Source organism: Grammomys surdaster, unplaced genomic scaffold (assembly GCF_004785775.1).
Source record: "Grammomys surdaster isolate TR1022 unplaced genomic scaffold, NIH_TR_1.0 66, whole genome shotgun sequence".
NCBI lineage: Eukaryota > Metazoa > Chordata > Mammalia > Rodentia > Muridae > Grammomys > Grammomys surdaster.
Genome location: NW_021604568.1, coordinates 8,336,885 through 8,361,733, shown reverse-complemented (window position 1 = coordinate 8,361,733; position 24,849 = coordinate 8,336,885). Strand labels below are relative to the sequence as shown.

General features: G+C 39.8%; 1 protein-coding gene across 1 annotated transcript in view; it reads right to left on the bottom strand.

Annotated features, from left to right (window-relative positions):
- Sorcs3 (sortilin related VPS10 domain containing receptor 3) overlaps window positions 1–24,849 on the bottom strand; it is a 590,390-nt gene that overhangs the window by 109,846 nt on the left and 455,695 nt on the right. The window contains exons 8-9 of the mRNA XM_028775206.1: window positions 11,875–11,964; window positions 1,501–1,680 (exon numbers count right to left, since the gene is read on the bottom strand). Of these exons, the coding sequence (XP_028631039.1) occupies window positions 1,501–1,680; window positions 11,875–11,964 (270 nt within the window). The remainder of the gene's footprint in view (window positions 1–1,500; window positions 1,681–11,874; window positions 11,965–24,849) is intronic.

Here is a 24,849-nt window from a genome sequence, read left to right as displayed (position 1 = left end):
GCGGATTTCTGAGTTCGAGGCCAGCCTGGTCTACAGAGTGAGTTCCAGGACAGCCAGGGCTATACAGTGAAACCCTGTCTCCAAACAAACAAACAAACAAACAAAAGAATGTAACATGTGATAAGTTAACCATACTCCAGTAGATAATCCCATACTTGTGCAGTAATGGGCAGCACTAACTGGATTCAGTGGAATATTTAAAAAGTAAATAACCAATTGAGACATAAAGTCCGGAATGGGGTGTGAGGATAGAAACTTTATAGTAACTAGCTGGTGGACAAGTAGACAACTCATAGACCAGTGACAGATCCCAGAACTTGGACAAACACTAGTCAGAGGAGACCACAGGACCATGGACTGAACCTTCTGTTCTGCTTTTATTCCAAAAGCCACACTGACTTTGAAGAGAGGGAAATCTACCAGAGCAAAGCTCATCCAGGTAATGTGAGAGCCAGCCAGAGCCAAGCTCACTCATCACAACCGATGTGAGTTTGACCACCAACCACTCTTTCTTTAGGCACATGAGGCACGTAGAGCAAATAAGGCACACTGTACAAAATTCAGCCCATCACATCTCTAGGATAATCTGATCACTTCACCAGTTCTCTGTCTAGTGCTGCCAAAGGTCATACATTGATTTTAAAGACACAAGGAAGCAACACATCTCTAAGAGGCTGTAAGTTTTCTGTGATTGCTGTGTGCACTCATGTGGATTCCTAGGAAAAGTGTCCTTTGAACTGCTATATGATATATGTGTGTGTGTCATATCAATGCAAATTTTTTATTATACTATGTTGTGGCATTTACTCTCTTACATTTTTTTTTAACTTTTCCTTCTTTTCCTCTAAATTATGTTTGTAAGTATCATTTAAAAAAATAATATCTGTGTGTACATAGCATTGGTTTTTTGTTGTTTGGTTTTTTTTTCTTTTGTCTTTTTCTTTTTTTTTTTTTTTAAAGAAAAGTACATAGCAAGAAGCATGGAGTTTTGAAAGGCTTCTTAAGACATCATGTATGTCACTGGGCAGTGGTGGTGCATGCCTTTAATCCCCAGCACTTGGGAGGCAGAGGTAGGCGGATTTCTGAATTAGTGGCCAGCCTGGTCTACAGAGTGAGTTTCAGGACAGCCAGGGCTACACAGAGAAACCCTGTCTCAAAAAACCAAAAAGAACCCCTCCCCCTCAAAAAAAACCTACATCATGTATGCCGTGTGCCTTTAGTTCTGGCATGCTTGTACATGTGCAAACACTGATCTTACTGAGAGAGTGGATCCCTTACATACATCATACTGCTCAGCTCACAAGAATATTACCAGACAAGCACTTGTACCTTTATTTCTGTATCACTGGGGTACAAAGAGGTTACATCCCTCTTGGCAAAATTCAATTGCCAAGTGAAACAGCTGGGGTCAAACACAGGATTATAGTACTTGTGCTTATAAAGTCAAAACACATAAATAAGGAAAGGTCAATCCAGGGAGGGATAATTGTGGCTACATACCTCATATAATTCAATAATGATGTTTCCCATTAGACCTCGGCTGCTCTTAATGTTCTCCATAGCCAGGGTAAAGTAGATCCCACGCGTGTCTGAGATGTAGAGGTTGTAGGTGTCGTTCTGGTTCCACTCTTGGACGGCTGCAAACACTTGGTTCTCATCTGTACTGATGATGTGCATGTCCTATAATGAGACAGATGGCCTGTGAGAAGGTAGAGTGCCATACCTCTCTCCCCACTGGGACCTCAGGTAATTCCCGTGACTTGTGAAATGGTTGAGGAAAATCTTGAGTTATAGGCAATGTTAAGCAGTTCTGTGTTGGACCAAGGCTATAAATTGTGAACATCATGATTTCCGTTCCTTGCTAAGTGACAGCAAGATGGCTGTAAGGGGCTTTAGTGGGTATCATTTCCCATGGTTCCAAGGGATTCGTCCCTGCTCATTTTTTATGTTTATGTCTGAAATTTAGTGTTAGTGCTAACAGAGGCATCTAGCCATCTAGAAGGACACTCAGACATGTAGAGCAGCAGGCCCATTCCATCTTTTGATCTTTACCTATGGTTTTTAAATCTTGCAGTGTGGCGCTTTCTTTAAGAATCCTCAGTATCAAGTGGGTGGCAATGAGGCAAGTAGGTCAGGCCATAGACCTCCAACCTCACGTAATGCACAGGCATGAGTCAATTAATTGTGTGTCCAGGAGTTCTGTGTGTTATGTAAGTGAAGCTAACAGAGAGCCTGCTGCAAATAAGATTAAAAAAATTATGCTTGGCCAGTAATCACACTCAACCTGGAACTTGGTGCCCTGGGTCTTACTATAAGCACTGCTGCAGTGAGACAAGTGGCTGATGAATGTAAGAGCTCCACGAATTTCAATTTTCTCCCCAAGAAGTGAAAATAAAAGCAGCTAGTACTTGGGCACCATCCTTTCATTCCATTTTTAAATTAAAAGTCAAATAATCCAATGATAGAGATGGGATGATTATTACCATTTTTTGGAGCAAACAGAGGCACATGGCAGTCCATCAAACAGCTCCGAATTGCACAGATAGTAAACGATAGGACCAGACTGTGACTATCTGAGGGTGCGGCTAACATAGTGTGAGCTTCTTTTGAATAAATAGGTTTTAGATCGGTGATTTTTTCTCTTTTTTGTTGTTTTATTTATGCTTCCCTCGTATACTATATCCCAACCTCAAGTTCCCCTCTTACTAACCCTCCCAGTTCTCCTGCTATCTCCTGTCTCCCAGATCCTCTCCTCCTCTGTTTCCCTCAGAAAAAACCAGGTCTCCGCAAGATATCAACCAGGCATGGCATAGCAAGTTACAGTAAGACTGCACAAACACTCATATCAGGCAAGTTATCAATGATTTTACATTAGCAACCAGTACAGTAAAGACTGATTGCAAATGTCAGTTTGGCCTGTATAAAAACCTGAATCTCTAGGCTGCTAGGTGGATGTGGCACCCTTAGAGTCTCTGCACTGGATAAATCTATATTCTTATGGTCTGCTCCTTACAAGGTAGCATTATATTCACGGTCCTTGCGTTCATTTTAGTTTCTAATCCTGGTCGGTATTATTCCTAAAAATCCAATTGAATGATTCACAATTCAAAACTAGTTTACAAAATCCATACCACATGCCCTCTAATCACTGTGTACTAATGACACATTCAAGTCCATACTAAAAGAATATGCATTGTTCAGGAAGACATGGCCATGGTTAAACATCTGTTTAAAGTGATGGCATTAAAATGCATAAAAACACTGTGCATGCCATGTAATAGGTCACAGACGAAAAGCCACACTTGTATCTGTGCACTGGTAGCAGCAGCAGCAGTATCCAGAGCTGATGGTAAATTACTAATCAGCCAGGTGCTAGCTTTCCCAGAATCCATTTCAAGTGAAAAGAGCAACAGTGTCTTCAATGTCAGCACTGTAGCCAGCACCTCCCCCAGTATACTGAGGAACAGCCCATATGATCTTGAAAACTGGAAGGTAGAAAAAGTAGGCAAACAATTTCTAGACTTCTGATTAGAGGTCATTGTCAGTAGTCCCTAGCCTTGAACTTTTTAGGTCACCTTGACTCAGGCTTAGGTCACTTGCTCATTGGTGCTTATATATCTCGTAGAATTACAGGTTCCTGCTGAACTGCTTTAAAATAGAAAGAAGTCTTACTACTAAAAACCATGGGATGAAATCGTGTTGAGTAGATATGGACTGAAAGCCCAAGAACCCAGTAGGAGGGGAAAGAGCAGCTGCAGGAGACCCGAATTAAATTCACTTACTCTGATAAAAATGCAATAGAAATGCTTGGGGTTTCCCAGATGTTTTGGTCATAAAAATGAATGAGCTAAGTTATTTTAGACTAAACTGATGTAAAGTAAGTAGGGAGAAAAAATGTAGAATACCATGGAATGGCCGGGGTTAGAGACAACCAGCTTTGCTGTGAGCGTATATTAAGAAAATGCTATCCTGGGCTGTGCCAGCTGGTGAGCAGGTCCTCAGCCTCCAGCATAAAAAGCTAGAACATCTCTCTCATGTATAAGATTCTATATTGCCTTCCGAAGAAGTACTTCATTAATCAATCACTCAGATGACATTACTGAGATTTAATCAATTTATTTAATTACTGACTCTTTAGGCACCGTATTGTTAGGGATATAACTTCAGTGTGATCAAAATAACTTACAGATCCTCATCAAATTTGTCATTATTTTCTCATTGAAGAGATAAGAGTTTTGCTATGCTACAGAGTGCAATAGTTAATATCAATAGTCAACTCTAAAGCTATAATTACATGGGGGACAGACCTCTGCACATGCCAGTATAGATTATGTTGATTATGTTAATATTAGAAGATTCGGTCACTGTGTGTGGCATCATTCCCTGAGCTGGAATCTTGGGTTGTGTAGGAAGGCTGAAGTAAGCTGAACACAAGCAGTTACTACTCTCTGCTTCTTGGCTCTATGTTCAATGTGACCAGCTGCTTCATTCTCCTGCTGTGACTTCCCCACCACAAGGAACTGTAACCAAATTATGAACCAAAACCAAAAAAGGCACTTTTTTCCATTAAGTTCCTTCCACCGGGATATTATCACAGTAATAGAGACAGTAACTAAGATGTCCAAGCTAGCCTTGAGTTCCTGAACTCAAAGCATCTTCCTACTTCTGTCTCCTAAATAGCTAGGATAGAGAGTCCTACAGTTTACCACTTGAACCAGGCTTCTAGATGATCCTGCAGAATTGCTTTGAAATGTTTTTCCAACCTTGTACAACTTTCCACTATAGCAACATGACATTGTCACCCACAAAGTTCTCATTAAGAACCACACAATTGAGTCACGATTGTAATAATATCTTAAGTAAGTTCACAAAGTTTTAAATTGCTTTCAGCCACACCATAGCTATCTTAGGGTTCATGCAGCCATGGGCCACAGGTAGCTCATGCTTGCAAATTAACTTTTTCTAAGTTGTTCATGTTAGAAAAAAATCAACAAATAATAACCATAATATTAAAATGTATAAAAAATATAGATTCAGTCAAAAATCAGTCCAATGGGGTTCTGGACTATCATGAATGTTTTCTTTAATAGAGCTGCCTCAATTGAACTGCAAAGCGAGTATTGCTTTCTTGCTTGCTGATTGTGAGAACGTGTGGGAAGAGTGCTGGTGATAAAAGGAGAACACGGAGGAAGGGAATCATAGTAAGAATCCATTGAAAGGGAACCACACTAGTGCTGCAACAACTTGAAAAGCCTCAGAATAAGCACATATGTTATTTGGAAAGCATTGATCAATAATACCTCCTACAATTTCAACAGTGATTTGAAAAAACATACTTTTGAAAACATAACAAAACAAAATCAGGGTCTTTTGAAGTAAATATTAATGAAAATACATCTCCCTTGTTCCTTTCTGTTCTTTGTTTATTTTTGTTGATTTGTTTTCTAATAATATCTTGGACATCTTAAAAGTTTACACGAAACACCTAAGTGATTAAGCATTTTCCATCTTCTGGGGCACCACATTGAGAGCAGGAAGAAGAATAAAAGATTAATAAAGCCACACCAAAGAGGATGTGCCTAAGCAGATGCCCGGAGGGAAGACAGCAACTCCTTGGATCTTCTCAATGCTAACTGGATGCTACACTAAAGCAGTCAAGTGAGCGAATGTGGATCTCTCTGGAACACAAGTTAAGGGCTCTGCACCTCTCGCCGTGTAAGAGGTAAGAATAGAGAGGCTACACCACAAAGGATGTTGTGCAGCACATCTAACCTTCATTTGGCAGGAAGTGTAAAGTGTGTGAAGACCTGAACTAAGGAAGTAAGTTCTTAGTGCTGTCTTTGTAAAATGGATTGCTGGGATATTAGGAAATCTACTGGGGAGAATACATCAACAGTGTCTGACTTGAAAAACTGGCCTCTTTATTTTTAGATATCATGCATTGCATTTATGATTAGTGATAACCACATATAATTATTTGTTTATTGTCTTTCTCTCTCATTGACAACCTCCCAGGGAGCAAAAAGTTTTCTTATTTATTACTTTACCTCTAGTACTTTGCAAAAATTTTGCTGTAGAACACGCACAGAGCAAAAGTTTACAAAGTAAATAATAGGTATGAAAGTAAGTAAAGAATATGACAAAGCACAAGGAATACAGAGCGGGTAGAACCTTACATGTGGGCTTCTAAACCAAGGCATATAAGAGAATACACTCTCAATAGACAGTTCAGTAAAGGGCTTGGCAGTGGTGAGAGATAGGCTGTGGCTGTTCATGTAGTCATCACCAATATAAACAAAAAAATGAATGAAGTCACTCAGAGAACACACAGATTCTAAGAAGAATTTAAGAAGCGTCACTACTAAGAGATAGTTAGAAGAAGGGCATACAGAAAGGGGAAGAGTATTAGTATGGACTAGGGGGAGGGGCATGACACCAACTATTCCAGAGAGCAAGATGAAAAGAAGGGTAGAGATGTAAGAGTAGGTGTGGCACATAGGGGGTCGTTCGTGAGGATGGCTGCAGGAGTCTCAATGTCACATGGAGTCCACGGATGGGAGGATAGAGGGCAGCGAGCAGTGCATGAAAGACAGAATGGGAATGTGCAAACCGATTAGGATTACACATAAATCCTTAAGAATGGTGGTTGCGACCTACAAGACCTAAGTAAGGAGACAAAAGTGAATATCCTTGTCACTGTTTCTATAATAATGTTAAAGAAATAGCTTCCCCCGTCTCATTATTCACAATGGGTCTAACTACATCCTATTGGCAAATTACTGCATCCTCTGATGCATGTAAGGAAAAGCTATTGCAAACTTGATCTCTACAAGTACTTCAGAAGGAACTGCTTTTGTTTTGTTTCATTCTACAAAAGGGTTTAATGTGTCCCAGGCTGGATTCAAACCCAGTGCATGGCCAAGGCTGCCCTGGAGCTACAAATCCTCCTGGCTACCTCCTAAGTGTTTGAATAATACACATGTACCATCATGACTTGCAGAGAATTACTTTTAAATTTCTTTTTATTTGTTCTTTTTTATTCCTATAGGTTTCAGTTAGTTTTTGTTGCATGTGTATGTGTGTTCACATGTATGTAGAAGCTTGTGTGTTAAAAAAAGAATTTGACTTCAGAGATCTCCTTCCTCATTCATTCTATACTTGTTTACTGAGGCCGGGTGTTCTGCTAAACCTTGAATATGTAGTATAGTTCAACCAGCTTGCTTAGGGGTATTCCCTGACTCTGACTCCCCAAAAGTGGGGTTATATGTGAGCTATATAAGATGAAGAGGATCTGAACGCTCACACCCGCATGTCAAGTACTGTATCTACAAAAGCTTCTCTCGAACTTCAAGATTTGCTTTTATAAAGGAATATAAAATAAAAAGGGGCCAAGTGTGTAGCAAGACATGGAGATGACATGATCAAACAACTGAAGGAGAAATTTTCTTTGAAGCCAAGTGATGCTCAGAAATGCTTTCAGGTCAGGCAGATGACTGCCCCTCATTGTACTGTTTGTCCAAGACTTCAGTTCCCTGTACAAGCTCGAGGGTGGGCAAAGTTCAAGAAGAGAGGCCAATAGAAAAGCCAGATTTAACTTTGGTAAAGACAGATTATTAGGTGTTTTGTCCACATTTGTTTGGAGGACAACAGTTCAGCTAATCCCTTAGGAAAAACAGAATATAAATATGGCCTTGTGACAGAAAAACAGGTCAGACATTTTACTCTTAGCAAGTCTCTTAGAAAGCAGATCTTTGGGGATAAGTCCCTCCCCAAACACAAAACGGAGGTGTATTCCTTAACTTGGGATGTTTTCCAGAATCATGGGGGCTCAGGCAAATTTTCAGGGGTATTCCTAAAACCCAAATACTTTTGGGGAAAAGAAGCAAACAAAATTTTTCTCTTGCGGAAATGACTTTTAGAATGACAACTTGAGAAAAAAATTAGATTCTAATTTAAATTAGACTTAAAAGTCTATGTCAGGCTCCAGTTGCTACAATGACAGCTTTAAACAGTAGGAAAACAAATGCTGTAGGAGACACAATTCTACTCTAAGCTTAATCTGCAGAGCAGGCAGGTGGAGAACATTGGTATTATCTCCCACTAAGCAACAGTTGCTCCTTAGATTTACTGAGCACATTGCACTGGACATCCCGTGAGCCGTTCACTGACTCCTCACAAGGTTTCAGTGTTGCTATGCCATTTTGCTTTGAGCAGACCCAGGCTCCTGAGTAAGTGGTTGAGTTTGAAGGGGCATGAAGGGTTCTGCTCCAAAGTTCAACTGTCCTTTCCCTGCTATATTGCTTATTCTCATCCACCATTCTTTCTGATTGGTGTATAGATGTCACGCCTACAACATGAGAGACCCAACCCAGTGCTCGACAAGGGAACTACAGGATCCTAGACAAGCCGCTCCTCATTCTAATAACCCTGCTCATTATTAATGGCATTCATCTCACATTCTGAGAATACTTGAAAATCAAGGTCTGCATGTTCTGAACAGATAGACTGCAAACAGAAGCATGGCATGCAGTGATAACAGGGAACTTTTCCATCATTTTGTTTTTACCCAACACACCTAACAGCAGCTACAGCAGTGCATGGATCAAGTTGTCTCACTCTCTTAAACAATAGAAACAACTAACCTGCCTTCATTCTCTCTGCCCCTAGCTCCTTAGCCCTGATTATGAAAATCTGGGCCAACACTGGCTAATAAAATGATCGATCACCATCCAGCTACCTTCACAGCATTTTCGTAGTAATGAGAAGTCTATCTGGATGCACTATCTATGAAGGGGCTGCATGCCTGGCTGGATATGCCTCCACAATAAGTCACTATGGGGTTGCTAATCATTAATGGACTGCTCTGTGTGGAAATCAATTCAGGGCTTCATTTGTATCCCATCTACAGCCACAGGCCTAAGGGACTGAGCTGTTGCTTTCTTGAGAAGGTTACAATTTCATAAAATATGTACTCATATAGAGGTAAACATGTTTGTAATATCCTTCCAGTGTAGAGATGGTTTGGAAGGTTCCTGAAACACACATTTTAGGCAAAGGTCGGGGGACTTGCAGGCAGGCCTGGAGGTTGGGGCACCATAGCATCCTCCTTTAGGACGATCATGGCTAAATTTTTCCCTTTCTCCTCCTCTCATACTGGTTTCCTGGCTGTCTTTAGACTACTCGATAGGTACATCCTGCAGTCACCATCCTGAACAATTTTCTAACAAAATCTACTCATAGAGAAACCAGAGTGAAACCAGAAACCAGTCTCTATGTTCCCCCAGGGCTATTCAATATGGGATCTGATCTTCTTGTCAGCTGTCCTGCCAAACTCTGCAACCAAACTTCACAAGACATATTTGAACTCTGTTAAAGGAGCCATGTTCACTCTTAAAACAAGGCCTTTGAAAGTGCAGTTTGCCCGCCCAATCTCTGTTCTCCAGAGACCAATGTACAGTCAGTTATATACCTTTGCTTAACAAACACGGCATGCTTCTTATTTTTGTGATCCCCTAAACATACAGGCATGAGATTCAAAGATGATTTTAAGTATTCAGAAAGAATGTGCATAGATTATGATAAAGCTATGACATGCTAGCTATATGAGAGACTTTAGTCATCTATGAATGTTGGCATCTACAGGCAGCACGGTACCAATTCCTCCAAGATAATAAGACAATGGTATATTTTCTACCACCCTTGTACTTCTGATCTACCTTTGTTGATAGGTCAAATTTTACCGTTTTTCTTATATTATCTTAAACAGAACGTTGTCTAGGAAATCGTCCTCACTATCCACATTCAGTTAGATGCTCTTTTTGTCTAAAACTGTTCCTCGGACTTCTATAATCCTCCCTGTACTTACACTGGCTTACCTGATGGTGCTTGTCTACCAGACTACAAGCTTTAGTTGGCAGAAAATATTTGCATTGCATTCACTATTCAATCCACGGCTAGTTCAATTCTTAACAATGTTTTAGGGTATCTTATTAAATTTATATTTATTTGATGTTAGCAGGTAAGGAATGTTCGTTCGCATATTTACTATTGTAGCTATAGTTCAATGTTTTTTTAGCAAATGCTTTTTAAATGTGTTATTGAATTTATACTTATGTGATTTCTATTGCTTTCAAATACTTTGATTTTTATAAAGTGTGCAGAGTTCAAGAAATTAAGTTAATGCATGTATACAACAGCTAGTGAAGGTGCAACACAATTTTAACCCATTAATGCCATACCCAGTCATATCGATCCAACGCCATATCCACTGCTGAACCAAATGGTACCATGTGTCTTAACACCACTTCTGAACATGAGCAAGTCATTTGGCAAGCCTTTCTTCCTCCTATGTGTGAATCAGAACTCAGTGCCCCAGAGTGTGGCACATTGGCATGTTCTGTACTTTGAAGTCAAGGACCACAGAGAAGATTCTAATCAAAGTCTTCTTGACCAATTCCTCTCCTTCCTCTACCAACTTATTTTTTCCTTGAATCAAATCACAGAAGCTAGACTGTATCCGATTTGACTGCTGGAAGGCAGAGAGTTAGCCCCTTCCAGGAATGAACCACTTTACTGGGTGTCTAATAACAGCATTGCCAACCTTACAAACTGTGTGTGTGTGTGTGTGTGTGTGTGTGTGTGTGTGTGTGTGTGTGTGTAAATTTTGGCACAGCGGGTTATATTTATGTATATTTGTACTCATATACACAAATATTCCTATAACAAATATAACCAAAGGCAAAGAGAGTATCAACTTGCGTGTCAGGGTACAGAGGAGTTCATGGGGTGTCTGGTAGGGGCAGGAGGGAGGAAATAGAGGTAGGATGATGAAATTCTATTCCAAGGGGGAATGGTGAAATTCCATTTCAATTAAAACCATTAAAAATTAATAATTTTGGCAAAGAGTAAAAAGAAGAGAGAGATTGAGTTTTATAATTTGAACACTTCATTATTAAATGACTTTTAAATGGTTCAATGTTTAACATAGACTTCCCACTTAAATTAAAGAAAAGTTGAATACATTAATAAAGAATAAATTAATGTGGGATAGAATGAATACACCCATACATGAGTAAGTGAAAATAAAACACCAAGGGTTATAAAGGGACTTACCTGCTTATCCCATAATCAACACACTCTGTGCTCAAGTAGCCTTACACACTGTTTCTTAGCCTCATCTAAGAGGCCAATGTCTTCCTATCTTATGACATGACAAGTACATGCCCCAGAATGGCCTCCTGCACCCCCATTAAGGGATGCCATCACATCCTGGTCTTGTTCACAATGAATCAACGAGATCCATCTTCACCTAGAAGCCAGTGTTCATGCAAAATGAGATGCACAAAAAGAGCTTTATAATCTTCCAGTGGAGGAGTTGAAATGTTACCACCTGATATTCTTCTAGTGAGTTAGGCTGTTTTATCCACTCAGTGAGCGAGTGGAACACAAACAGGTAGCATGTGTTCATATTTACCCTTAAAATGAAAAGAGAAGCAAGAAAACCACCAGACTTACCTGTGTACTTTTAGCTATACACGTAGCAGCTTTGCTCCTGACAGATAAACTTATCTTCTGTTTGTCAACAGCACTGCCTTTGAAAGGAGTCCCCTCTGAAGAGACTGGTTTCAAAGGCTGTCTTCCTTTCTCTCTCACTTTTATCAAACAGCACAGGATCATACCACATGCTTGAGCTATAGGAAACCAAACTCATGCCTGCCATGCTGCTGAGAAAGAAAGACAGTGTTCACTTGCACCACCATCGACACTAGTCAAAATCCTGTAGGACTGACCCATACTAAATGTTAATGGCAGGCAGCCTCTCCAGCCCTGGATTTGTCTAGCAAGTCTCAGGATAACAGGCACTGTGTGCAATACCTTTGGCAAGGAGTACTTGGGCAGCTTTATCTGGGCAAAGGCTTCTCTTCGATAGGACACGTAGTAGCTGGCTCTTCCACCTATTGTTACCTGGATCATGGGAGAAACAAGAAGAGATCAGATGGGAAAACGAGTTAGAAAATACTCTCCTGTCCACAAGTCACCTCAATAGGCTCAAAATTACCTTTCCGGGTCTCTCTAATGTTAGTTTTGAGTCCCTGGTCCCATGGAATTCTTGAGTGTTTCTATGTCATGGTGCTGATAAAGTAAATACACAATTACAATGATAATCCCTGTGTCCCTAAATGTCTAAGTGAAAACATAGGGTGATTCTGTATGCCGTCACTCTGCTTCGCAGATACAATACACCTAATGTGCATTTTCCACTGAAACCAAAGCAGCTATCGGCATCAGTTTCCATCATGATCTATTCGTCCAGTATCTGTTAGTTTTTAACAATTTATTAATGCATTGCAACCACAATATCATGATCATAAGCATTGTTTGGGATCTAAATAATTAGCATGGCTCAAGCCATCACTACTGGTAAATTTCATTTCATTTCTAATGGTCACACTTTTCCATTCATATTCATAAATCCATGCATTGGACAGATGCTTTGTGTTCCTTCCCATGTACAAGCTAATTAAAGGCAGAAAGTCCAGACATGGAATTTATAAACTTCCTGTTTGTTCAGAGCTAGGAGGACAGGAATAAGCTCAGCCACCTCACTTGGCAAAAGGTGGATCCTTCATTAGATGACATGGTATCACTCCAAAAATTGGTCCACAAGCCTGGGTTTGTGGAAAAGTCCTGCCAATATGGCACAGCTCTGTGGATGGCTGCTCTTGGTCCAATTATCCTAACTCAGGGGAAATTAATATTCACAGAAGAAGATAACATGGCCTGTTCAGAGAAAATAGCAGGAGGACAATAGCAACCAGGCTGCTGCAGAGGCAATTATTCCAGGCACATGCTTCCTGTTTGCCAAGCACATGCTGGAGTCCAGCCAGGACCCTCATTCCTGACCAAAGCTAGCAGCCATGCTCAGCAACTGTTGGGGACAGTGAGGTGTAACGTCTCTGTTGAAAGACATCCATCACCCCTCATTCTGATGGATGGCTACCGCCATGGTTATCTTCCTTTTCCTTCACATATTGAAAGACCCCTAAGCTACCATGTAGGGGGGATGTTAAACTAAGCATAAGGTAGAGCCTGGAGGAAAGTCTGGTGCAGAAGTTAAGGCTGTAAATGAAGATGAGGGATTGGTTTTCTCCTTCATGCTTAGGGTTACTGCAGGTCTCTATTTTTCTAATGAGATTCAGGTTTGTTTTTTTTTTAATTATAGAACTTTTATTTTTCCAAAGTACTTGTTAAAAATCTACATTGTTTTGTATTGCTGTAGAGTGGGCGTTGACATATTGAGATTGATGGTTCATGGAGAATTCCTACTTTTTATAATAATCCTTAAGGTCACAGACTTAGATTAAAATTTAACTCTTGGGCATGGGTACACAGACAATCTTAGACCTTGCATGACTCTATGCATTTATTTGTTTGATTTGATTCTATTTTAATTATAAAATCAAGACATATAAACGTACCTGCCAATCAAAAAACTAGATTAGTAGTTTTGAGTTTTAGCATGCTTTAGTATTACCTGGATAACTTATTAAATCTCAGACTGCTGAGTCCCATGTCTTATTATATTGAATTTTGTTGGTGTCAATGAGTGATCTTTTCTAATAAGCTTCTTGGTGCTGTTGCTATCTGGGGACCAGACTTTGAATACCAGAAAACTAGATCTTTAACAGCAATCTTCATATACCTCTATGTTCCTCACCTGAACTCCATGACTGATATTATTCATTGAGGTGATAATTTTTAATTGATATGAAATTCCTATAAATAAACTTTTTTAAATGCCCAATTCAATAGCACTTAATTCATTCACACCATTCTCTTGTTTTCACTTCTATTTTGTCCTTAGGCATTTTATCAACCCCAAAGAGGGTCCTCCATATGAGATAACATTTAAGCATCCTAAATACATGCTGTGCTTAAAATCTAGTTCTCTATAGAATCTCATTAAATCTGCCCTTTGGCACAGATGTCTCACATACAATCTCACACACAACTTAGAACGCTCATGCTTCAGTCATAAATACAGATTATGGTTCTTATGCGCCACAGAATGCTCTAAAATATTAGAGAGCTATAGGAAGACCATATAGCCAAAGTATTTCCCCCAAGTACATATGCTACTACAGCATCTCCCACAGATATTAAGATGCCTCCTCCACTCTTTGTCTATGTACCACTTGGTATTTTCCAAAACTTGATGCCTAAACCTAAGTACAAGCCTCAAAGGTCCATGAAAAGGTCTTAGATGTCATCTGTTTACTGTTTGTCAATCAACTTCCAAATGTTACCTCTTCCTTTTTTGCAGGGCACTCAACATTTACTCTTGTGGCATACATATTCCTGCAAGGATTCCTTCCTGTCTTATGGTATTGTTGAGGCTTCCTTCCTTCCCAGACAATATAAGTGCCACAGTTTTAATGTTTGCATTTCTTCTAAAACGTCTGTCGAAGTTTAATTCCCAGTGTGATAATAGTAAGACGCAGGGTAGTTTAGAAGGTGATTAAATGTGAACGATTTACCTAATGAAGAGCATCAGAGGCTTATAAAATGATTACGGGTAACTAACTTCAGCCTCTCTCACACATCTATCTCTTCTGCCATGTGAGAGCAGCACGTACAAGACACAAAATCACAGGCAGGGAGAGTGACCTTATATGGACGTACTTCTGCCTTGATATTAGATTTGCCAGCCTCTTGGTTACAATGAAAATTGTAGTTTTGATGTTTATAAGTTACTCAGTTTAAGAGTAACTGTTATCTCAACAGCAGAATGAAATGAGATGTTGCTAAAATATACAAAAAATACATGGAAAGGGCTTTAGAAACTGAAATAAATACTAGAAAATGCACATATTGCAACAAATAGAGCTTTAAGGTGATGCAAGCTTCAGAGAAATCTTTGGTCTTCTTAGAATGGCTTAAGCAGTTATGATCAGCCTGCTGGTGGAAATGAGGACAGGAAACGTGATGCCAATGAGATTTCAGATGAAAACCAGGAGTAATGTGTTAGATACTGAAGGACAGTCAAAGAACTTAACTAAAATGGCAGTGTGTTCTAATATGCATGGACAGAAGAATTTCAATGCACAGAGTTAGAATATTTGGTGGGAGAAACATCTCAGCGAGGGTACGGCTGTCACATGAATTCTAGACAGCTTGTAAGATGAGAGAATTAATTTTGAATAGAGTTTGTGTTCCACAAGGAAGTGGTACTTAGAGATTTAGAAAATTCTGATTGTGATCATGTAAACAGTTAAAAGATGTGCTTGGGCAAGAAGGCCAAAGGTGTGGTCAAGGAAACATTTTATAAGGCGATTAGCAGCAACAGAAGGAAGGCAGATGGCCTTCATTAAACGGATGGAAGATTGGTCCCTGGGGCATTTGGAAGACTTCCAAAAGTACTACTCCCATGATAGGCCCAGAAAAATCATGGTTTTGAGAACAAAATGCTTTAAAGGGCTTGGGGCTTGCTAGCCAGCATCACCTAAGCCACTCTTACCCAGATTATACTGTAGATCTTTCTGGATCCTTTTGTTGGGCCTTCTGTGTGGCCCTGGCCATACCTCTAGAAAGTGTAAGGAATGAACCTCAATGTCATTCCTGTGCTACTAACTTTATAGGCACAGTGTTCAAGGACTACAGAAGCATGACTGCCTCCACTAAGTTTTCAAGAATGAAAAGTCCTAGGGACCAGGGAGAGATTGCTGTAGGCATATATCTTCAGCTGAGTCTTCACTAGGATGGGAGTGGCAAGAGTATGGCCAGAAAACAGTGGCTTCCACTGGAGAAATGCCAGCAAATCCATGGGGTGGAGATTCTTCCCAAGACTCCAGGAGCGTACCAACAATTATGGAACTAGAGCCCAAAAGAGCTACAGGTACTCTAGTCCAATCCATGACTTTTGCTCTATGGGCTATAGCCAGAAAAGCTACAGACACTCAACAGTTACCTCAATCTTCCTAGAAGACAGTACAAAGATCATTTTCAATATTCAGAATTAAAGTAGTTGGATTTGACGGATTTGGGACCTACTTGAAATCTGATATTTTGCTATTACTTGCTTTGGTGGTTTTGCATGGAGATACCTAACCTCTTTCTAGTCCACCATCCTATTATAATCATATAAGAACCCAGAGCTACAGAACAATTTGTTTGAGGGTCAGTCAAAACTTAAGTCTCATCCATGCATGATTTAGATGATTTTTAAATGATACTTTGGCTTTGGACTTTGAGCTTGATTGGAAGTTAAGACTTTGAGATCACTGAGATTGAAAGAGGGTATTTTGTATATGACAAAAAACTAAGAATTGGAAAGGGGATACAGTGACAGACTACTATTGACTAAATGTTTAAATTCTCTCCAAGATTACATATTAACACCTGATATGTAATTGCAACAAAGTTAAGAGGTAGAGTCTTTCAGGAAAGTCTAAGCCATAAAGAATCCTCCCTCATAGAGGTACAAATGCCTTGGGGATGTATGAAATCTCCTTCCTTTCTATTCTCCTTTGCCTGAAGAGGACACAGTGTTGAAGGCCACATTTTGAAACAAGGAGATGAAGCTCTTTTTGGCAATGAATTAGCCTCAAGCTTAAACTTGCCAGTCCCCAGACCAAGGAAAAACAAAGCTCTATTTTTTTTTAATGAACTATCCAGACGTGATATTTTATTGTAGTAACAGAAATGATTGACACAGCTGACCTCCAGGCAGACTGTGGATACATACTGATAATTCATCAACTAGAGTTGGTTGAGAGCATCAACCACACTTCAAAAGTTCCTTATCTCTTTTATAAATTATCTAGCTAGTCTTCATTGTAGCATCACAAAAGGTATATGGTGTCAAGTGACTTGTCAAAGTCTAGACAAATTCGAACCTCAGAAAGCTTAGCTCGATAACCGTACCCCTTCTCTAAGCGGCCGGAGGAACCGCAGCTCAGTCTAGCTCATCTCACTGTAAAACAGAACATATTCATTTAATTCTTACATCTTATTTTTAAAAAAATCAGACTGGTAAAGCTTTGCAGCAGACTTGCATGTATGTTTCTCTGCATTCCTAGACAGCCTGTTATGACATTGATGCGACATTTAAAACTCAGGTCTTCTTAGAAGACACGAAGTAACATAAACAAATGGAACAGCAGGCACCATTCAGTCTGTGTTCAGAGACGTAAGATGCTGTAGTGCACAGTTTACCTCATCACATCTATATTTTCCAGGTCAGGAGACTGGATCAGAGAGAGCTCAGCCAATACCTCCAACATGACATAGTCTCTTGCAGTTGCAGTCAGAAAGTAAACACTGGCTTTTTTACTCCTGTCTCTACCCAAACTCTGGCCTGGGAATGAACAGGGAATTATTACTTACAATCTAATAATGATTTTCTAGGATTAATCTGCTTATCCACTAAGACTGTGGGTCTGTTCATGACTACAGGTGGGCACACAAAATTCCTCTCCATTTCTGTCCATGCCTGGATGGCCAAAGGCTTATTTCTATACAGCATCTTAAGCATCACATCCTCAGGAATGGAGCTTCAAAGTGCTATGGAGACAACCAGCTGATGTATTTGCTGTCTCTTCATTATTATTTGTGTGAGTCTCTGGCAACCACACAGGAAGGAATAAAGTTTAGCCACTATTAATCTATTTTGATGAACTTTTCTCTTCCTTACCAACAAAATTTCTAGCACTGTAAATCCCAGAGATTATTACTACTCTCTCTGTCAGTGACACCTTTTATTTTACATTTGATGAATGTCAACCAATTATTTGCTCTGGGCCCATCCTTCATGCTAAACACAGAATTAGCTGGGTCTTTTCCTTACTAATGACTGGCTCGTTAATCTGATTTTCTGAATTTCCATTTTACAGGTTTAATTGGGCTCCTAGCCAGTGTAAATGATTCCTTTGGATAAATGTATCAATCATTAAATATATCTGTCCCTTTTGACTATTCTCATTCTTGCTGTGGCCAAGCTTAACCTGACATATCTTTTATTATTTATTTTTATTCATTCTGTTTCTAAATGATAGCCTTTCCTAGTGGTCAGAGGGAAATGTGCATACCAAAATGAAATCAAAGCCAGTGAGTTACTTCCTGACTGGGCATTCAGCTTTTGAGCCTCTGGATTTATAAACAGACACCGGAAATATGAGAACAGAAACAAATATTTTTGAGTGCTTAACTTTCATGATATTATTTACTATTCATAATAATAATTGTTAATGTGATTATTTTTAATATATAACTATTGTTAAATATTAGGTTAGAGAGATTAATAGCAGATAACATTTCTGATCATTTGTGTCAAGTATTGTTCATCTGTACATACTAGCCTTCTATTTTATGTTCAGGAATAAAACTGACATGTAATGAAGTTATATAAAATATTCCAAAATACAGAGCAAGTAAATGATGACTCTGGAATTGAAACCTGATATCTATGTTTTTTAAAGCTTATGACAATCCTTACATTAAGTGAGACTCCCAAACTTCTCTGTGGAGAGGGACAGATTCCATATCACTCCACTTGCAATTTTGCAGACAGTATGTCCACCAGCAATGCAGGTCTTTCTCTGTTGAGTTCCTGACAACTTCTCAGTCCCTGAAAAGTGTTGTTGCCCTCAACTGAAATGTGCTGCTCTCAGAATTTTTGCATAAGAAGGACCACAATGGAAATAAGATTAGCTTATACAAGGACTGTTGCTTTCATAGAAAATGACATTTAGAAGCTTTTCCAGTTAGAAGATTGAGCTGGATCCAATACAATTTGAATAATACAGATGAAGAAAATGGCCACAATTGTACATATATATCAGCTGACTATCACGTGGCTCAAGCATTGTTTCATACTCCCTAAAAAAGGGAAAAGGATACTTGAACCCTTAAAATGCACAATTACCTTTTGCAAATCATTTGCTCATTAATTCCATTCAGGTTATTCAAACAACCTCAATGTTTTTAGGCCTTTATCTCCTTCTCCACTTAACCACTAATAGAATTATCTCAAAGAACTCTTTCTTTCTTTCTTTCTTTTAAGAACAAAGAGACAGTATTCTCAGTACTGGACCCTAAGAGGTCAACTTTATGCCTGCAGTCCCAGATGCCCAGGAATCAAGACAGGGAAATCAGTACTTCATCTTCAGAGTTTAAGGTTAGACTGGACAGTAGAGTGAAATTTTTTTAAAAAAAATGAGTCATCAAACAGCCATACATTTCACCGAAAATTTGCTACCATGTCTATACAGATGATAACGTCATGGCAGCTTCCTCATGGTAGAAGGAAATTCCTCAGGTAATATGAATTTATTTCCTCAATTTACTTAGCTAAGGTTCCTCCCAACCTGTCTATCTCAATGATACAGCACTTGGAACAATGCAACATCCTATCAACAAGTCATCTCCTATGTTAGACTATTCAGAGTTCAGTGTTTGTCTCACTGGTGTTTGCTTATTTTATAGTCTAGAGGCTATGTAGTATACCTCACTGTGCCTAGAAAGACCAGATCTACTACCTAACACTGTATCTTGTGCTAAGGCTGGACCTCCTACAAAACAGATTTGTACATAAAACCTTTTATTTTTACTAAACATAGTAGTTCCAAAATAGCTTCACAAAAAAAATAGATTTGCGTGGAGTGGTGGGCTGTGAGAGGCAGCTGGCAGAGCCTCTAGAGGTCTTCATATGAATGAGATACCTAATGGCCAGAGGGCATAGCCAATTAAGCATTTTTCCCAGACCCTCCTCCTACTTGCAAAAGGTATTTAACCTCAGGCCCGCCCTGAGAACATGAGGTACAGCTTCATCCACTTTCCACCATGACAATAAACGTTTTAAAATCATGGACTACCTCTTGTCCTTGGGGCCCACCGTGGAAAACTGTAGAGGGGGCCTTCAACTAACAAGCTGCAGTCTAATCTCCAGCTGGAGGACTTCTCTACGTTCCAGCCATGGAGAAGCTGCCAAGTCAAGCAGAGCTAGCCGAGCCAGCCATGACCCAGCCAAGCTCGACCAAGTCTCGTCCACCCTGCGGGGCACCGCTGGAGCTTCTCCCCCTTACCTCTTCTGACTGCAGGCCAGTCTAGCCTGTACAATCTGGGTCTCAGCTCATCCACAGCCTCTCAGTGGTGCCTGCGAGCCCAAGGGTCTGAGACTGGTTGATTCCTGCCCATCTTCTTGCCCGGGGGTCCTCAACCCAAGAGCTGTGGCCCCCATGGGACCTCAGACTGGGATCTCCCCATGCCTGGAGTGGAGCTCTGTGGCTTCCCATAGTCCAGCGTCCACCTGGCACCATGTGGCGTGAACTCAGTCGAACTCCAGTGCTTCTGCCCTCTGAGCCACACTCCAGCCACCTGGAGCGGCAGACACGTGGTACCCACAACTCAGCCCAACTGAACCCATGCCCACGCACAAGCTACAGCCCCACAGAAAAACTGACACTGAAGCTAATATTTCTTTCACTTTCATGACGTGTGTCTATAGAGATGGAGGAGGATGTGGGGGGTGAGGGGGGGTGAGTATTGAACTTGCCAGTAAACTCGCTTGTCCTAAACTACTAATGAAGCAACTACCACCAGGTAGGCAGCTTCACTTCCCATCAAAACCATCACCAGACCTCTAACCTACTTCCCTGCTTGTTACAAATGCTGGTAGGAAAGAGAAAGATGATGAGCAGGAGAGCCATGGGACAGTCAGCTTGTGATTAGACACAATGGCCAGAAGAAGTAATATTCTTAACTCTAACCACCTGTATTTCATCAGATATTACAAAAGAACCTAGTTTCCAAATATGTGTGTCTTCAAGGGGAATACTTTCTCCAATTTTTAAGAATAAATCACATTAGTTGGTATCCTAGAAATGTATATGAAAGTAGCTTCTCCCCCTTGCTGATTTAATGACCTTGGAAATTAATTTAGATTTCCTCTTCTGAAAGATAAAGATATGACTACTACTTCTGATAATACAGTATGAGAATAATTCATCTTTATAGTATGCTTACACACACTCACACACACAAACACACACTGAGAGAGGGACACAAAGAGATGAGAAAGACAGAGACAGACAGAAAGAGATGCTTATTTCGTATTAATTGTTCAGGAAGAATTGAGAAAAAGATGCCTGTAGCCATAGAATACCTGGGAGGCCTTCTGGAAACTGACTAGTTAGTAGTTATATATAGTCACCTGGTCATACTGGCCAAGCATAGAGCTATGCAATTCTTCTCCTTATCCTCAGCCAGAATGAAATCCCAGGGGGACCAAAAATAGAGAGCACAAAGCCTATATGTGTCTCAGATTACCATTAATGAATACAAGTTAGTTCCCATGAACAAATTACCTTTGTGGAGAGGCATCATGGAGTTCATATTTGCTAATGAGTTGAATGACCTGTAGAAAGTGGGCAGTCCCAAAGTGGCAGAGTTCAGATTTAAATGTAGGTTACTATATCCTGACAAGGTCAATTATACTAGACAGTCTGGAATAAGTCTAAATTGTCTACTCTGAAGCTTCTCTAAAGGACGGCTAGTTTAGGATGAATCATAAAGACCCGAGCCTAGGATCAACCAATTTCATGGTGGCTTGTCCTTCCTGTCCTCCAATTTCCCAACCCATTCATCTTTATTTTCCTCTGAATTATAGGCTCTTAGTTGATAGCATTCTTGCTGCACTTAATAGTTGTGCAGTAGGAGGTTGGCCCATTTGCAGAACTATATTGATTTTGAGTGTATATAATGTGTCTTATTGTTATCTTGGTCCTCTCTTGGCAAGCTGTATCCATGTTACAGCATCTTGAATCTTTTCAGGGCTCTATGCTCTTAGTTTTTCTTTCTTTTTATTTTCTGTTATTCTTTGATAATTTAATGCAATATATTTTGATCAAATTTGTTCCCCTTCACTGACTCTTCCTATATCCTCCCTCACTTTCCGATCTGACTTTATATTATTTCTCTTAAAACACACACCACCACCACCAACACCACCACCACCATCACTATGGAGTCTGATTTTATTATTCTGATTATCATTTGATTTGAATATAACCCAGGAAGTTTAATTACATCATCATTTTATAGTTAAAGGGCCCAAGGTCTAAACAGACTACTTTAGGTAATGTTGTTGCTTAAACTTGGGGCTCAAGAAAAACATCAAAACTTCTGACTTTTAACCCCAGGCTTATCTCATTTTTTTTTATACTTCTAAAATGTGTTTCCTGAGTCAGAAATAAAAAGAAAAAAAAAAACAGAGATGACAGACAGTTGAATGGATTGTTATGTAAGTGGGTAGGGATTTTATATCAAATATTCCTTTGAGTAGTTAATACCAATTCTACACGAAAATAAGGGACTGTAAGAAAGTTCATCTTCCTCTGAGAAACAGAGCACTCAGTGACAAGATATAACAAACCAGTGCTGAATCCACAACTTAATTAATGGTGTGAGCAAATTTACACAATCTTTTTGAAGTTTCTCATGTTTGAGGACTGGAGGATGGGTAGTGGTTCTGGCTTCACTGTGTTATATATAACATTTATCAACAGGCAAAGGCATGTTTAGCACTTTATTGCCAAGACGGGGCCAATTACTGTCATGGATGCAGTGACATCAAGGAGTCTACCATCCTTTGGGAAGGCAAGAGTACTACACATGGTGTACCAATAGCAATGAAAGAGCATGGGAAATGCCATGCCTACCACCACCCCATGCAGGATGAAGGCTACTTTCTGTAATATTCTCTCCACAGAACATCCAAGGTTAGGTGAAATTAGTCTAATGCACCTTTCTACAACTTGAATGGATTAGTGTCGGATTCTATGGGTACCACATCCATCCTACAGATGTTTGCAGAAACATCAAGGGACAAGAAAACACAAGGCAGCAAAGCCACAGAGCAAGCAGAGAGCTAAGCTGGCTTTAAATGCATAATGTTTGACCCCAGAGAGCTTGTGGATATAGACATGTTTTTAAATCATCACCCACAGTGTGTCATATAAATGCTTACACACAAGCATGCACACAGCCAACCTCCAATATACATACACTTATATACAAGATTATACGTAATATACAAAAAGGTGTGATTTAAAATTCTGAAGGCATGGAAGAATTGGTCCCTAGCACTGAAAAAACATTTGCTTGTTGAATGAAGTGACGAGAATAGGGCATACAGATGTGAGAGGCCAGACAGGTGAGATTGCTCTAAGTGACAAATGAAGAGGAAGATCAAAGAAAAGATGGGGGAAAGGTATGATATAACCTGGAGAGGGAAAAAAAAGAAAGTCGCCAGAAAATCTAGAGATACATGCAAGTGGAGGTAAACCAGGAAGGTGGGAAATAACCCTTTGATTTGAAATAAGGTGCTTTGAGATGACAGAAAGAAATAGCACACATGTGTAGATTGTATGTTACACTGCATGTGTTTGTGTGACTACATAGGAAAGATTCCTTGTAGCTCATGGTTTCAGAGGGTTTAGTCCTTAATAGTTTAACTTTGTATTTCTGAGCCTATAGGTGGGGAAGAATGTCATGATGTCAGAAAAATATATGGCAGAGATTATTTACCTCATGGTAGCCAACATGAAGGAGGGGAGGAGTAGAAGAAGGATGAGAAGATAGGAAAATCAAGAGAGAAAGGAGAGGAGGAGTGTCCAGGACAAGCAAAGGAGCCTCCTCTATAACTCCCTTCCTTCAGCTAAATCTCAGTCCTAAAGTTCTCAGTGTCTCCCTAACAGTACCCCCAGACAGGGGCTACATCTTCAATACTCGAGTCTTCTGGAAGGACACCTGATGTCCACAATGTAATGATGTATGGTATATAATATAAACACAGCTTCATTTCTAATCTACAACTGACTTATGGTTTCTATTGCTGGGCTGAAACACAGTGACTAGAAAGCAAGTTGGGGATGAAAAGCTTTCTTTGGTTTACACTTCCATGTCATTGTTCATCATTATAGGAAATCAGGGCAGGAACTCAAACAGGGTAGGAATCTGGAGGCAAATGCTGATGTAGAGGCAATGGAGGGGTGATGCTTGTTAATTTTCTCCCTCTGACTTGCTCAGCCTGCTTTCTTATAAAACCCAGGAGCAGCAGCCCAGGAATAGCCCTCCCCCAGGAATCGATAATTTAAAAACTGCCTTATAGACCCACTTACAACCTAATCTTATGGAGGTATTTTCTTGATTGAGATTCCTTTCTCTCAGATGACTTTAGCTTGTAACAAGTTGACATAAAACTAGCCAGCACATCTTTAACAAAATGCATATACTACTCAATAATTTCCTTAAACTTAGTGGGGGTTTTTTGGTCTTTTTTTTTTTTTTGCCTTTGCAAATAGTAAATGAAGTTCTGCTTCAAGAAACTGCCCCAGAGTTACAGTTGGGGGGGGGCAAAACTTCTGTATTTGTGCACTTTGGGGTAACTTGTTTAGTTTCTTATGAAAATTAACAAAAGAGAGAAAGGGCTAACACTGATGCAGACAAAGGACTCAAATTTTTTTTTTCTTGTGCACATTGTTTTCTGGTCCATAGCCTCTTTAGTGTGGAGATACTCTCCAATGTAGTATCTTCAGGTTCTATGCTTCCAGTTTCTAATTTGTTCATTAAACAATTCCATGGAAATGTTTAAATCTTTTCTCATTTACTTTAGAGATTATAGTATAATTCCATCATACTCCTTCCCCGTTCACTCCTCCAACCCATTCATACACCCCTCCTTGCTTTCAAATTCATGACCTTTTTTCATTATTGTTGTTACAAACAAGTATGTATCTGCACACACACACACACACACACACACACATATATATGTGTGTGTGTGTGTGTATA